General features: G+C 38.2%; 1 protein-coding gene across 2 annotated transcripts in view; it reads right to left on the bottom strand.

The window, feature by feature from the left end:
* The window catches only part of cdh10b (cadherin 10, type 2b (T2-cadherin)), a 49268-nt gene that overhangs the window by 29298 nt on the left and 2572 nt on the right, over positions 1-17398 (bottom strand). For both annotated transcript variants that reach the window (XM_082151892.1, XM_082151891.1), the window contains exon 2: positions 12185-12523. In XM_082151892.1, coding sequence (XP_082008018.1) covers positions 12185-12382 — 198 coding nt within the window. In that variant the 5' untranslated portion in view covers positions 12383-12523. The remainder of the gene's footprint in view (positions 1-12184; positions 12524-17398) is intronic.

Below are 17398 nucleotides of genomic sequence, written 5' to 3'. Positions count from 1 at the left end.
TGAAAAAAAAAAAACATTTTCTTTTTTTTCTCGAGCACCAAATCAGCATTTTAGTGTGATTTCTGAGGGATCATGTGACACTGAAGACTGAACAGTTCTTTTAAATCGTAAAAATGTTACATTACTATTTCACTGTATTTTGCACAGTTTTTTGGAGATAATAAGATACGTCTTTCAAAAAGATTAACAAATATTACTGACCCCAAACTTTTGCCTTTTAATGCAACAGCAGTTTATACTAATACAATCTACAAATACAATGCTGTATGTATTGATTTGGAAACCAAATCTATAGCAGAATATTTAATCTTCTAAATGATGCCAAAACTGTAATATTGACAATTTAACATTAAATTATGATTGACAATACAATGTTCAAAATCGTTTAAAGACCCACTCCGATGAAAATCATGTTTTTCTAGGTGTTAACATGTTCTTGTGGCATTTTTCTTATGCTAGAGGACATATCTTGAGAAAAATAAGCTCAAATTTGTATTTCTGAGTATTTCTGCATTCAAATGGCTGTGAATCAGTAGCAGACGCTAAAATGCCGGCTAAAATAGACTGGAGTTGTGACGTAGTAACTCCACTGGGCGGGGCCACAAGCTCATACTCCCCTCCGCCCCGCCCGGTCAGGTTCTGAGGAGTAGAGAAGACGATGGCGGATCAATACCTATGTGTGGTAGCGGGTTGCAATGCTAAGAGGAGAGATATTGGTATTAGCTTTCATGCTTTACCAAAACATGTTGCTGTGGGAGATGAATGGATTACGTTCCAGGGTTCCAGACTGCGACCATTTTTTGAGAATGTGCGAGTTAAAATTTTATGTGGTCGCATTTGTGCGAGTGCATGGTCATGTACTACTCAGTTAAATTCACGCATGAATTTTCCTGCATTGAACTTGTTTTAGCGCCCGCCAAAGTGAATTTTTGTCCCGCCAAAGTCTTATTTGATCGGTGACTAATGTAGATGAACTGCTGCGCTTGTGACAGGACATGTTTATAACTGAAAGAACGAGCAGAGAGAGAGACCCGGACGCGCGCGCACTCTCTGTCTTCGGAGCCAGGCGAAAATGTAAACAAGACCTCACCGTCTCCAAACTAAGCGCTGTCTTGCTCTCTCTCCCTCGCACATATTAATCAAAATAAATCGACACGGCGGTAAAAGGTCGGAAGACCAAAGTTTCATGTGGAGCATTCTGAGATTTTTTTTTTTTTCTTTTTCTGAATTGCCGCTGGGTGTGAATTGTGCTAAATAAGTTGCCTTATCTTCTCTGAAAAGCGTTCTGGACATTCAGCTGACATAAAACAACACTTTAATTAAACGAAAAAAACTATCCAGTGATGAAATGTTTTCTGTGTTGACAGAAAGAAAGACAGAAAGAGGCTGTTGCTGCCTATGTATCTCGCTTCAGCCAACGGCTCCGCCCACAACGCAGAGGCAAATTGCTAATGAGCTACTGCCGCTCTGCTGAAGCGAAGTCCCAGAAAACGGCACAGGTTTTGTGATTTTGGCTAAAAACGGCATAATCATCATTTAAAGACCACTGAGAATGTTTAAAAATAGCTCAAAATATGATCGGAGTGGGACTTTAAACAGTTACCAATAGCTCAGATCATTAGCCCAATTGAACATTTGACAAACAATTTTATTTGTAAGCTTATTTGTTAGCCTGCACTCTTAAAAATAAAGGTGCCAAGAAGAACCAAAAATGTGTTTTTAGAAGAACAATATGTGGTTCCCCCAAGATCCTTTCTTTGGGGAGGTAGTATGAATAACCTTTTTTTTTCACTACAACCTTTTGTGCAACGGGAAGGTTTAATGGATGAACCTTTATTTTTAAGAGTGAAATAAAAATAAAATGCTGCCTTGGTATGTTAGATGAGTGCAGATGTAGTACCGTATGCTTTCTAATTTCCCCATCTTGTAAACACAGTGTGCTGTCATTCATTTGTGACTATAAGACACTGCAGACTCTGTCGCTGCAGGGGTTTTGTGGGTCAGTGGATATATGCACACATCAGACGTCTGTATTCCTTTCTTTTTTTTCAGTGTATGGGCATAAAAAGGTTTTTTTATATATATAAATAGTAGTGTACTTTGGTTGAGTGAGCAGTTAAGTCCAGCTCTAGAAAAGAAATCCATCAATACAGACAGACAGACAGACAGACAGACCACAACGCAATATTAAATGTTTAAGAATATAATATTTGCATGCTTTTTCTCAAGTGTCCTGGACTTGATTTCCATGAAGCCAGTGTTGTAATCAACCTTCTGCGACATAATGACAAACCTCAATGTTTACAATCACCGACAAGAACGACAGAAAAGTCCAAATAAATAAATCCAGAATTTGTCAGGCAGAGTAAGCGAAGGGGGAGAACGTCTCTGCTTCAGCTCCAAGCCAGTAATCTATGCAAACATTAGCATGCGATCATTAGCATGTGGTTAATGAAATGTTTGTGCGCTCTATCTCACGGGTCCACATTCTCCTGAGTGACAGAGCGAGTGAGGGACACAGCATGCAGGAAAGCCAAAGCAGATATAAATAACTTGAGATAAGATCTAATTATTTTCAACATATTTACAGCCAGCGACTCTACACCCAAGTGTGATGGTAGTTGAACCAATTTTTGGGAAGAAATGACATCTTAAGATGCATTTATTTATTTTTTCTGATGGAAATGTCAAATATGAAGAATGTTTGTTTTCATAAGAAATTGCATACACACTCGGCCGTGCGTTTCTCATCATATCCATAAAAAGAGTAAAGTTGCTCCTTTTTGGAGATAGCGATAACTAATGGATTTGAAAAGTTGTAAAAGTGACAATGTTTTTTGTTTTGTTTTTTTCTTAATCAACAGGTGATTAAAAGGGTTCTATTATGCCCTTTTACAAAGTCTTGATTTCGTTTTTGGGGTGTATTAAAATATGTTTTCATGCTTGATTGTTCCAAAAACGCATTGTTTTTCACATATTTTACATTATTACAGCTCTTCTCTCCCCAGTCTGGTTGAACGCTTTGTTTTCAATAAAACCCCTCCTTTCGAAATACGAAATGTGTTGTGATTGGTTAGCTGGCCCACTGTGTTGTGATTGGCAGCGCTCAGCGCGTCTTCGGGAAATGTCACAGCCCTTCAAAACCGCAAGCTCTACTCAGATGTAAATATTAACAATGGTGTCAATTTCAAAACATTTCGAGCCCGATTCAGACCCTGACAATGTTAACGAACTAGAGGATTGTGCTGAACGGATTTCAAGCACGGACTGTGCAAGCACAGATTTTCAGAGGTTATTCAGATTTTCATTATTATTTTTTTTTATACAATGTTATCCACCATTTAATAATATTTGTCGGAAAATTTGTTCATGGATTAATCATGGATAATGTTCCTAAGAGGCAGTGAACCTTACAAAAGCTTACAAAACCAGTGAGCTTACAAAAGCTACAGTAAACACATCAACACTGTAATGTTAGTTAGCAGACTAGCGGAGGCAAAGCTGTGCCCTTCAATCACATAGAAGCTATCATTGCAAGCAATTACATAAAGATTATAATTGGAACTGTTAATAGAAAACACATCTACAAATTATAAGATATACTTACAAGTTGTGATCCATAAACAACAGATTGTCCTGACAAAATGGGAATGGCTGTCTTTCAGGAGAAGCTTTTGTGCATAAAGCCTGCATTGCACTCTCTTCTGGAAGCTGTTCTCCGTAAAATGTGCAGAGCACAGACAAACATTGAGATTATAATGTTCAAGAACACTGTTAAAAATACATTTTAACGTCTCTACGTTCGTCAGCCTTAGGACCAACTTTTTCTAAGTAAAAAACAGCGACAACTGCTCTTCCTCTTCTCTAAAGCAGCCTAACATGGCCTCACCCCCTTTTTTTGTGTGTTCCCGGGGGCAGGGTTTATGTAAATGTTAGGGTTTGTGATGTCACTAACCCGAGAAGAAGCTCGTTGTAGTCCCTACCAGCCGTTTGTTGTAGTCCTTAAAAAGCGATTTCTGTAAAAGAAAATATCTCCCTTTGCTTTGAACTTTGAGCATCATAACTTTGCAGATGTTGTTTATGCTCAAACAGCAACATTACACACTAACTAAAGTTAAAAAAGTGAAATCATAATCAAGGAATAATTTAATGTATTATTATTGAAAAGATAAATTGCTATATGTAGCTCTCTAACATAGTTCATTGTAAAGCATATATTGTGAAGGGTAGAGCTACAGGCCACAGCTACAGTAAAGTTATAGTTTCCGTTCCATCTTTTTCCATTTTTATGAGCAGTAGGATAACCATATTCATCCGCAGTCAATTTGTTTTTTAATGGCTAGAAAGTTACATTGTACCTTTAATGTATAGCAGCTATGATGATCTACAAATGACAAAATTATTCACTTTTTTCACCATGGGATTCAAAATCATTATATTTTAGGTATAAAGTGATGAATTACATAACAGTTTCCAAGAACTCACTAGTCTTAAATGAGATATTGAACTTCTAATCATGGTTTGTAAATGTTGATGCTGAACTACAAGGTTTCAGACATGAGCGCGTCCTCTCAATACTCAAACATTTGCCACGGTTTAGGGCAGAGTTAACATTTAAACCAGACAGAAAAGCATGACAGATCACATCAGCTACAGTCTGAAATATACCCTTGTGCAACCTTGATGGTTTTAAATGAACGTCTGAAGGCCTTTAAGTCATATGTCAATGTATACTAGACCTCTGACACGTATAATACATTGTATTTGTGATTCATCTTTTAATTCTCTTTCATTAATTTCAGAACAAAGTGCGTTGTACCTCCAAAGAATATTTTCTGGAAAAGGACTTTCATGCTAGTTGTAACCAGAGGAAGCCGATATGAAGATGTAGATTCCATTTTCATCTCCGCTATGTATAAAATCCCTTGACAGCACCATAATTAGTCTCTCTATGTCCTTTATTGTGAAGAAATCCTCCAGCGCTGCCATGGCCCACACAGACGTGAGTTTGAAATCCATAAAAAGACATCTGAGACAAAGACATGCAATGAAAGCAGACAACCGCATAAAGCCAATACAAACCCCAGATTCTCAGGGCTAATTGGTATTTGTCAGGCGAGCGTCTACTCGCGCTTTAAAGGGTGCACATAAAACATTGCATTAATCTCTGAGGTAAACACACGCTTCAGCGACAACAACAGGCTTCATTAGGTCATTAATTTGAGGTGGACTTTGGTCGAGCCTGAAAATCACTGCAGGAATGAAGGCGATGTGTGAAAGATGTTTTTGGGCCTGCTTTAGCAAAGGCGTAATGCGTCTCATAACTACCTGTCTTGTTCTATACAGCGCTGCCGGTGAGTCTTTAGCCTTTGCATATTATTTCAGCAGTCAGAGAACAGGAAATATTCTACGCAGAGAATGAAGAGCCTGAATAAACATTGACGATGTTTACAAGCAGTAATTTACAAGTCTCAGTGCTTTTTAAGTCGTTAACACAAAATGCTTCATTCTAAATATAACGCATTTGAAAACTCGGAAAAGTTGCCACTAGGGCTGTGCGTGTTTCTTCTTGCTCAGTGCAAACAAATTCAGGCAGACCTGTAAAATGCTAAATGTACCCATGAGGGCAGTGGGTTGAGATCAACAAACAGTAAATTACACAACAATAACATAAAATAAAAAGTATCAAAATTAAGTGAGTTTATGCTTTACAATTTGTTATTTCAGGACAAAACAAGAATACTTCTCGTAATTTTTGTTTTATGCTAAAACACCTTATTTATTTATTTATTTTCAGAAAACAAGACTAAATATCTCATGTATTTTGCTTCTCCATGTAGGATAATGTATCCTGATTTAAGAATATTTAGATAGACTAGATTTGTACTGGAATATAATATTTTTGCAGTGTAGAGTTAAATTAACATGGTGCTTCACACAAACATTTTGTTTAGCCTAAAAGTACAAGTTTATGTTTGTTCTGTGTGTTGTTTACGCTGATTTGGACAAAAAATCATTGCATATCATGAACACTTGGCACATGTACGATTACTATAGCTACAGGCACCTTAGTAACTTGCCTAATTGATTGTAAACCCAATTTATTTATTTATTTTCCAACAGGTCTATATCGCAATTCACCAGATGTTTCGTTTCCACAGTGTAGCCAATGTTTTCCATTTGGCTGCACACTGGAAGACTAGGGGTGTCCTAATTACTGCCAGCTCCAAAAAAGAAAAAAAAAAAAAAAAAAAAAAGAGAAAGAGGCAAAGCACCTCTGGGCTGCCGGGAACACATTAAAATACATTTCAGAATAAGGTGTCTGTCGGCCATGTGGCGGCCTTTCACAGTGACTCGTGAAAAATATGAGCGATTTGATTCGGCCTCATAGATCCTGATTCAACCCTAACCACAATCCCTCTGTTCATTTCAAATGCACTACAGGGAGAGTGCCGCATGGCACTGAATACTGATCACTTGCTCATTTGCTCTGGGGGCACTTTTTGGCACAACACTGAGCTCTCTATGGCACCGGCAATCCTGAACAGATACCCTTTGTTTATTGGCAGGAATATGTCTCCGCCGTGAGTTTGCCTAAATAATCTCTGCCAGTCAAAAATCCGACCGTGTCCCCAAAGAGGCAACATGGAGAAACACATGGAGCGTGCCAGCATTCCAAGCGAACGTGTGCTTTTTCCATTATTTTTTGAAGGATGTTCTTGATTATAATGAGCTGACAGTTGAATATGAAGTAAAGGCAGCGTGGATTTATCCCGGCCTTGCTTTCATTTGCCTGTGCTAATTCGCGTAGCACAAAATTAGCCTTTGACTCGGAGCAGCTTTAGGAATTAAATCCCCTGCACACACACAGAGGGATTGTCAGTCGAGCACGGGAGAAATCATTGACAATTCTTGTCAGGTCGGTGGTGAACACTTGCTTAGTACTGCAGAGAGGAGATTGTGAAAATGAGAGCCTGGGCCCAGAACGGATATAGAATAATTATGAATTCCCCCCCTTTTCTTTCTTTGTGTATATCTTGAGCTCACTCAGAGTAGGACCGAGTCACATTCAAGTTGACTAACTCGATACAAACACTGCAATGCAATCTCCTTCTCGCTGCTTCATCTCACCCCTTTTGTGGTTTCAATGTTAGGCGTTAATCATAAGGCCATGCGGTTTGCTCTGTAGTTTTTACACTTTTTTTCCGTCACTCGCGGAGGTTTACAACAGATTTCATCGCATGCAGACTCTCTGAGGAGTTGAAAAGCACATGAACCCAAACTCAGCGAAGCAGTCTCTCTCTCTCTCTCTTCTAATCTCCTCTGCTGGCTGTGGACTCTGCTGGTTCATTTGAGTGGATAAGGACACGCACTGCAACTACTTAGATAGCTGGGGGTTCCTGTGAGGCCTGACTTTGCTGTGACAGAAAGTGTGTGTGTGTGGGGGTGGGGGGGATCGGCAAGATCTGTATCAGGTTTTGTCCAGCCCGTTCAGTGTGCTTCATAGCAGATTTTTTTGTATTTTGTTCATTGTTCGCATTTTTTAGACGACCCTTGAGTGTTCAGAGTTTTAATTTGAAGTGCGCAAAATCAGCAAAACGGTCCTTGGTGGACGTATAATGAGACCGGGATTACTCTAGTGCAAAAGCCATCAACATGTACTGTAAATAACTGAAAACAATTGAAATTTTCATTATGTTTGCTTTGACTATTAATGCTGTCACTGAGGATGTATTTATATGAATAATTAATGAATTATGTTTACTACTACTACTAATAGTATTTAAACTAGTAATATATGGTGTTACACAGACATTGGTACATTTGTAATATTTTAGTGAGAGTAACAAGTCAAGTTAAATAAAAAATAACAACAAGAACAAGAAAATAAAAATAACGAATTGAGCAAAAAGTACAATTGCCGTAGAAGTACAGTGAGTGGATTTATAATAATAATAATTATTATTATTATTATATTATATAAAAAATATAAAAAAAATATGGTGCTGGATAATGATACAGTTGTAACATTTTAGTTAAGGAGTGACAGGTCACAAGTGCATATCTGAAAATAAGAAAAACTGTTATATAAAAACAATACATGTAAAAATGAAGTAGAAGTACAGTAAATGGATATATAAAAAATGGTGCTGTCAAATCGATTAATCGTGTTTAATCACATCTAACATAAAAGTGTGTTTTGTTTATATGTTATGAATGTTCGGTAAGAATGTTGATTAAGTCTAGAAGAGATTTATATTCTGTCAGAATTATGTTATCATGTAATTATGTTACAACATGTAATATTTAGAATTGCTGTAATACATCCCATAATTACTTGCAATAGTGCTACAACTGTCAGATTAACACGCAGTTGAGTTTCCCCTCTATCGCTTCATGATGTGGTTTTCCACGCTTAGATGAGTTTATAATCCTGACAAGTCCTAATGAACCTGTGCTAAATATTTAAACATTCAAATGTGAGCCATCACTGCCTTCTCGATATTAATGCTTGCAAAAATGATCAAAATTGTGGCGTTCTATTTTTTTTCTTTCTTTGTTTTATTAAAGCGCCGAGTATTTACGTGAAGAGGATCAAAAGGGTTAGGTAGACAGAAGAAGAGAGCTCACCGGGAAAACGGCAATGGGTTTATTTGCACAATGCATTATGGGGCTTGGAGAAGGTTAATAGGATTTTGTTCACATCAATAGCGCTGATGGCACGCCATGTGAGCCGCTGCCCCCACATCAAACTCATGACACAAAAGCGGCAAAATGCATGGCAGGCTTCAGCACTTCTGAGCTTCTTTCTGCACAACAGGGCCACGGAGCCTGGGCGGTCATAATGACCAGTGGATGGCCAGAAGGATGTTTCTGGTTTGTGAGTTATCTCTTTTATGCTGTTAAAATGTGAAAGATTTCTCAGTAGTTTTAAGCTCGAGTCATCACAAAATTACATTTAGAAAACTGTCGCTTTAATCCTGTTTATTTTGCATTTCTGCCTGATGCGGCTTCATATTAATTCAAGGCAGTAGCTGTTTTCACATATCATGGACTAACTGAATTATAAATTATAGTACACTTGCTCTGTGGAGCATTAGTGCTAATATTGAATCTCTCACTTTAATATTCATCCTAGTTGCAGTGTTGGTTGTGTGCAAATTATTCAGTAACTTTTAGGGGTGTGTGTGTGTGTGTGTGTGTGTGTATGGCTCATTATTTCTGTTTGTATATTCTTTTGGCTTTATTGGTGGTTTTTATTTGTAAAATGTATATTTATATGGCATACAGCAATGATTTCGGGGATCAGACTCACTCTCCCAGTTTAAATTTAGATTAAAGACGCATCTCTTTAGCCTAGCATTCATATAATGCATCTCCTTGCCTTATACAGCTATATCAGATCAAATGCACATGATTAGTCTTGCTTAATGTTATGAACAGCAGCTACGCTAATTATTTTCTGTTTGCTTCTCCGTTTAATCTCAGGATGGCCATCCTGAGGTAACTAGAGAGTGTGTCAGCTCCAGTTTGGATCCAGCCTATTATGAAGATTGCAGATCCTCAACACCTATGAAGAGACGACGCCAACTCCTGCGAAGACTTCAGATGACGCAAACTCTGAATCAACATGCACCAATGCAAACATTTTCATAATAATCATAAAATAATCATTTGTGAACAAAAAAGTATTCATTACTTCAATGAGTTTATTGTTTCTGCATTCAATTATTACATTGTTTAAATTAATACCTTTTTCGCTAACTGTGATTTTGTATATGTACATTTCTGAAATACATAACTTAGACCGTTACCTCTGATAACAGATCACTCTAAATTGTAATGTGGCCTAATGTACATTATCTGTAAAGCTACTTTGAAATTATGCGTATTGTGAAAAGCGCTATACAAATAAATGTGAATTGAATATAAATACTGCTCAAGTGAAACACCCCCAATGAAAACTTGAAAACTCCACAGCTTACTGTATATAACTGCTAAAAACATACTGTTTTAATTTAGTTAACGATAGTTTTTGTTTGTATCTTGTTGTGTAGCTAACTTCTTTTAGAACTACAGTTGGACTAACTGTAGCTTGTACTGTTTAGTTGTACCATATGTAGATGTTTCTTGTGAAACGCATCAAATGGCTATAGACTGCAAGACCTCTGAAGCAAGCGATGAGAGGACTGATGTTTTATTGGAAATATTCTTCCCATTTTATGGATTATTTCTGGGTCCACACTGGAAAATAAATCCTCTTTTAGGTTGTTGTCGTGTCGGGGGGGCCAGTGGAGGCCTTGGTTGGATAGACATAAATATGGTATCCCACAAGGCTCCGTAAAAGGTTGCTGAATTATCTTTATGAGGAGAACCATCAATGGCTTTGATGGCTTCTCGCTGGGGCTCAAAGTACCCATCTATTGGACTACACAAGATCTAATACGTCACCCACACACACACTAGTAAGAAATGGGGGGAAATGGATGGAATGGATGATCAAGTCGCTCCACAGTTGTCTCCCTGAACCAGCATGTGGGTGTTTCGTTCTCCCTCGCCCTCCTACAGTATTTATGGGAGCCCTGTGTCTTTCTGGCACTTTAATTGGGAACAAGAGTGGACGGTAGATGAGATGCGGGCCAAAAGCATGTGATTGCTGTCAAGCCAGAGAAACGCAGCAGCCAGGAAAAGAGGGAGAGATAGAAGGAGAAAGAGCTAGAGAAAAGAGAGAAGCATCAAAGCTCCGGGAAAGAGGCCAGGACACTGCTGAGTCTGACACTTCCTCATCCGATGGACTCTTCCCAGTCAGCGCTGTTTTGTTGCCTTGTCACGTAAAATGAAACTCTATGAGGGCGGAATCTCATTCTCTTTTTTGATTGATTTATTGTTTTCTCCTCACCCACTCTTGCTTGCTCGCCTTTCTTTTTCCGTGCGCTCGCGTGTTTCTTTTCTTGCAGTATTCTCAACAAAAACAACCCTGCACCATAAGAGGAAGAGATGTTGATCTGTCTGTGTTACCACTCATCTCTCCAACCAAAGCATCCCATTTACTTGTAGACAGTGAATGCGATGATGAAAGCTGAAGTCTTTGACGTAAAATTGTCCGTCAACAGGCTGCGCCGACCCCCTCATCGCATGAACCGGAGTTGTAACTGCTGCTGTCTCTGCTGTCTGATGCCGGTGGCTTGACAAGCGTTGCACTCTGATCTGACGCCATACGAGTTGCATTTGATTTTAACCGAATCATGTTGCACTGGTAGGCCCACCTTTCAACAACTGGCACGTCTAGGTTTGACTCTCAACTGTTTCATGTCCCGAGTTGATCTTCGCTAAAATGCATCTTTCGTGCATGCTGAAAGCCAGGACATCAGCTGTTATTATCAGTTCATGGTTATGTTGTAAGCCATTGAGTTAATCCCACACAATAATTTCTGTTTTGGAACGTCAGGATGTGGTCAGTGATATAAAGAGGGTTATTATGGCTCTTTGTATCCCACACATCGATTCATCGTAATAGCCTACATTGATTTTCTTCTAATACATCATTAGCTATCATGCTGAAAGCATTATCCGCTAGGTATGAGTTCATTTGATGTTCGTGAGTCATGTTCATAACTGACACTTTGTGCTTGTTTGTGTTGTGTGTTAATGGTCGGACTGACTGAAACTGCTCAAATTTTATACTGTAATTCCAATGATGCTAGCAACTCCACAGTCACAGGTTTGATTGCCATTTTTACATCTGGCAATTGCTTTAATCCATTGCATCAAATGTATACATTTTATAAGTTAATGCATTCCCTAAGAATTGATTCCAGGACCTTGGTGTTGTTAGCACAATGTTCTACTGTTTAAACTACTAAAGGAAACACACACACGGCTTGAAATATAGTCACTTTATAAGTACACTCATAAAATACACTTTATACGTTTTTGTTGTGCTAACAGCCTAAAATGGCGCTTCGAAAAAGTACCATGATAAAGATGGTAAAAACATGCAAATTTATTGGTACGGTTTGATTATATTCCATTTAAATTGCATTGTAAGGCATTTGAAAGACAACCATTGTATTATCATCATGGTACTATGTCCATTGTAATACCAAGGTACTTTTTCATAGGGGGTAAAAACACCTGTCCCAACATTTGAAGCTCCTTCAACCCTAAGAGTAACAGCTCTTACCTTTCCGACATACTGTTTTCCAGTTCCTGTCCACTCCTCTAAGAGAAAGAAACTATTCCACATCCATCCTCGTTTAGTGCGGTGTAGAGTCCGTCCATCCCGATCCAACGTGCTAATTCCAGGCACCGGCCGGATCAGTGCACTGCTCCAGCCCAGCAAGCAGGACAACAGGAGGAAAGTAACTTGATTGATTATCATTGTATCCGATCACTCCTGGAGAGTCCTTGACAAGGAATCAATTAAGAAACAGAGCTCTGTGTTGAAGATACTGCTGAATAGTGGGACCGACGAAATGGGGCATCTTATCCTTAATTCTCTTCAATTATGTCTTCTTGGGGCCTGCGATGGAGAGAAAAGATCTTTAAGAAAGCATTTAATTTGCAAAATTACCTCTGGGTCGAGTGCCACATATTACAACATCCCTCTGTAACTGTATGTTAGCTGACTAAAAATCATGATGGCTAACTAGAAAACGAATCATTAATATTGATTGATCACAAAAGAGATTTTAGCACACAGCAGTCACTTGGTGGTCTCTAATTGATGAACTTTCATGAGCTTGAACATCTCTAAACATTTACTTTCCTCACTCGGTATAGATTTGCGGTTACCGCCAAAACGCAGCAAGTCGATAGCAAACTCGAACTGCTGAAAAATGCTGAGGACTTCCACTTCTATATCACAAACTAGCGTAAAAGAAGCAAAGGCAGCGGCTCACAGAAGCGCTCTCTCCTCTAGGACTAGTTCTGATAGGTAATTTGGAGGATGTATGCATAATTTATTGGCTTTTGGAAGTTAATCCTAATAAATCTTTCTTCCCTCATTTGACGAAAGCCCATTTTCCAGGAGTCTGCAGGAAAAGGCCAAGGAGCCAGGTTAGCCTGACAGGCATTCATTACGGCAAACGTCTCCAGGGGTCTCGCAAGCAAACGAGGAGCAGATTCATAATGTTGTGCCGTTTTTGTTTAACGATCTGAATCAAAGAAAAGAAAAGAAGGGGGGGACTAGGCAAAGGGGTGAGAAAAAGAAAGAGAAATAAAACACACACGGTGTCAACGGGGCAATCTCAGTGAACAAAGCCATTCCTTTCTTTGTCTAAGAGCAAATTAGGGCTCTGGTTCTATTTGATGTGACTGAAGTTATGCATGTAAATGAACATTGTCTTGTGAATACGAATCCAATAATTTACTTAATGAGATATGGATGAAGTTAGGAATTATTCACTAGGCAGCGTTTGAAAGTGTGCAGACTACTTGTAATTTGTGGAATCACTGGCTTCGCTAATGCGAGTAATGAATTTTGTCAGCCCCAGCAGAGGAGGCCTTTTGTGGCCCAATCTTCCATTCAGACATATGTTTCAATGCAGCTCAAGGTTAGCTAGCAGGGCAGAACTTTGCATTAGGAAGGTCTGCAAAGGTCTTTATGAATTAAACATGATTTTTCTGAGCCTTTCACATCCGGTATGTGAATCACACTTTGGCACAAACTGAGACAGTGTAGGGAAAGTGCCGCCCACATTTGATTTTGGAGTAAGGGTCGTAGAGAAGCTTGTAATCAGCAGCTGGCATAGAAAAACCTGCTCAAGTCTCTGGCGTGACCTTGACGGACAGATAAATATCCATCTGTCAGTGTCATGGTCCACAACCGACTTGATTGATTTAACGGTTTCTATGACATGTTTTCCATCCGTGGTCTTAGCTCAAGGGTGAGCGTGGACAAAAGAGTAATAAAAATGAGTTCTGATTCATGCATGTTTATTGCAACGCTCTTTCAAATCCTAATGAAGTCTGCTTATTGGCGCTCCCCTCTTCATAGCACTGATAGATTGAATTCAGTTCTCAGTGATGTGTCATTTATCTATCAATTTCATCTCTATTTTCTCAATTTATCTATTTTTTTCTAAAATTGCTTAGGAAAAGTAAAAATAGCACAAATTGTTTGCATTCAGTAAGAGAGTATAGCTACAAAATGAATGTGGATAGCAGCACAATCAGTTTAGTCTATTGCAGACTTCTGAGAACCAGAAGGCATTTATTACTAGCCTATTTATTGTATGTACTTTATTGAATGTATTTTCCTGAAGTCTGCTGAAATGTATTGCGGATCCAAATTCATGAGTGCTGTTTAAGAATTGACATTCATCCTGTCAGAGGTTGCCCTTTTATAACTCAGGAGATTTAACAGAGTTCTCACTCATGTCTCATTCAAGTATCTTTGTTTTTTCTATCAGATGATTGTCCTAAAAATCCATTAAAATAAAAAAATCGGGAAAAAAAATCACAAATAGTAAGCGTATAGAGTTATAAAATGAATGTGGAAAGCAGCAAATATAATTAATAATAATTTGGTATCTTAATGTTTTTCACAAAAGAAAAATCTGAGAAATATATGACACATATTTTTGCAGATGTTGGTATATTGTCAAACGTGAGCACAGTTTGAGACATTTTTTAAATCTTTTTTAGACATTTGTGTTTAAAAACTGATGAATCAATGTTCCCTTGATGTTTAGAGGTTGCTCTTTCATACCTCAGATTTAATGTTCTCAATGTTATAGTTCTCAATATATGTTATGTCTCAATACCCAATTTTGTTTCTCTAAAAATATATTAGTAAAGCTTTAAATGAGGATAGCATAGCATGGATACTTTCGTTTTGGAAGAATATGATGAGACTTTTTATTGGAGACTCTGGTATTCTGGCAAGATTAAGCACAGTTTAAGATGCTGTTGAGATTACAACATGGGATTACTAAAAAATCTGAGAAATGAGATTTAAGCCATAACAAATTCTTATCCACACATATGTTTACTGCACAAACGACTTGTGGTTCTCATTGTTCACAAGTGTTGTTTAATAATTGACGTTTACCTCCTCGGGCTGCTTTTGTTTTCATTAGGCATGGCGAGCTGAGTTATCAAATCACACGCTGTACAAGGTTTTTGGAAGTTTACACAACATAATAATGGAGTGAGAAGTGCTGTTTATATCCAGCTCTGCCGGGGAGATGTTAACACTTGTAAAAAGGGCCAGACAGGAAATTGTGTGTTTCTATGATGACTGCAGGACAGGGTGCCAGAAAATGTATAAAAAAAAAAAGAAGAAGAAGAAGAAGAAGATATAAAAAATCATGTTAGTTTAGCCCTTCCTCTGCAATGTCAAGAACGTTCTGGGGGAAGAAAATGCCCGCAATTGTGTGCACCAATTTATGCGTGGTGATTTTCATGATTGCATTTTCTAATTATCATTCAAGGCTGTCCTTGAGGTTTAATAGCATTCTGGATATTAATCTTTGATACAGCATGCCTATTAAGCATTAGGCCAGTGAATCTTTTTTATATTATTATTTTTGCCTGTTACCCTACAACAAAGAAGAAAAAAAAATCTCTTGCCAGATGTTTAGGACTGTCACTTAATTATCTCACTTTGATTATTGAAAACGTGTTTATGAGCGGCTGTAAGGGAGGATCCATGATGCTATATAAGGGGAGGAACGAAGGATGCGCGAGGGAGTCGAGCGAGGAGGAAGAATCTTCTCACTTGTCCTATTAAGAGCGTCTAATTAGTGTGTATATGTGAATTTAGGCGTGTGTGGATATGCTAGTCGAGGCATAATGAGGTAATGCTATATAATTATGAATTAATTGGCAGAGAGGATGGCGCGTTGTCCTTCTGAAAACTGCACACGGATGACCCAGTTGATCTGTGTGACACGCAAAACATGTTGTGCCCGTGCAGAGCGGTATAATGCAGGCGTACAACAAAGTTCACGTTTTGTAATTTGCAGGCCTGATTGACAGTGATACACCACTAAAGTCTGCAGGATCAGACCGCTGCCGCAAACACAGACCCATAGTCTATGTAATTGCCGTTGTCCTGTCTGCAAGGTATTGCTATATTTCTCCCGAGGTTTATAAAAGCAGTCTGGGGCAGCGTTGTCTTTGGGGAATACATCTGCCAGAGTTCAACACGGCTTCGTTCACTCATGCTATCTGCCTCCAAACACCCCTCCCCTCTTTCTCTCCATAGAATATTCCCCCTAAGACCATATCAGACACGGATCATTTAGGGAAACTGGGTTATTTCTGTCCACACCTGACTGTGTTCTGATGGATGTCTGCAGCCATATGTGGGATACGGCAGCTTGTGTCTGTGCATTTGTCGTGCTTATTATTGCTTGGGGAAAGTTTTTTGGTGCTTCTTTTTTTTTCTTGACCTTGAGATTTTTAACATCTCAAGCTTTAAATGATAGAGACTTCATGCAGCTCATAAGTTTGACGGGGGAACTTATGTGTACAGGATGAACTAATCGCTTAATAATATATCTGCATGAGGTGTAAAAGATTGAAATATTGCCCAAGGCCTGTCTGATATCTCACAATCTAAGCAGACTCCTGGGGTCTCATTTATAAAACTGTGTATGTCTAAAACAAATAGTGTAAAATACATTTCAGAGAAAGTTTTTCTCAATCTTTTCCACTATAGCCAAATTGTATTTTTAATTGATTTATATTTTTAATGGAAACAGATAGGCCTTGTTGTGCATGATTTGCATGAAAATATTTTCTCAGACAATCTGCTATTAACATAAGCAATTTTCTCTGTAGTTCAAACATTAAAACACAACATTCCACAGGAAAAGTGTTCAAAAGCAGTGTATCCACTACAAATATTTGTATTTATTGAATATAAAAAAATGTTGTAACTTCTCAGTAATGATTTCATGTAATCTAAGTGTTTAATTCCATTAATGAGAATGGCATATTTAATCTAAATGTTTATGTCATAAGTAAAACATAGTTTAAATCATTATTTTATTTATTTAAACTGTTACTTTGGACATGCACTGTATATTTATGATTAGGACTCATAATGAAGATTTACGGTTTTCCTGCATCTGCCGCTAGATAAATATGCGTCAGTTTCACTAAACGGTCCATTTAAAAAAATGGATGGATGTTTGCTTCATGTGATAGGCTTGGTAAGTGAAAGTATATTTGTATTATCTTTCTGTAGGCCTATATCATTTTCTTAAAATGTTCTGTCTAAAAGTGACCAAAAAGACATTTAACTCCAGCTCACCATCGGTGTCGCCAAACTGCTCCGTCTCCAAAATGTTCGAGCCGGTGCACACATTTTCCCGTCAAGTTTGTTTTTATAAATCACAACTTATGCGTAAGCGGCATACGCCTCTTTAGAGCCTGTTTTGTGCGT

Source organism: Leuciscus leuciscus, assembly GCF_965113295.1.
Source record: "Leuciscus leuciscus genome assembly, chromosome: 21".
Taxonomy (NCBI): domain Eukaryota; kingdom Metazoa; phylum Chordata; class Actinopteri; order Cypriniformes; family Leuciscidae; genus Leuciscus; species Leuciscus leuciscus.
Note: the sequence above shows the minus strand (reverse complement) of the source record. Positions and strands in the feature narration are given on the sequence as shown.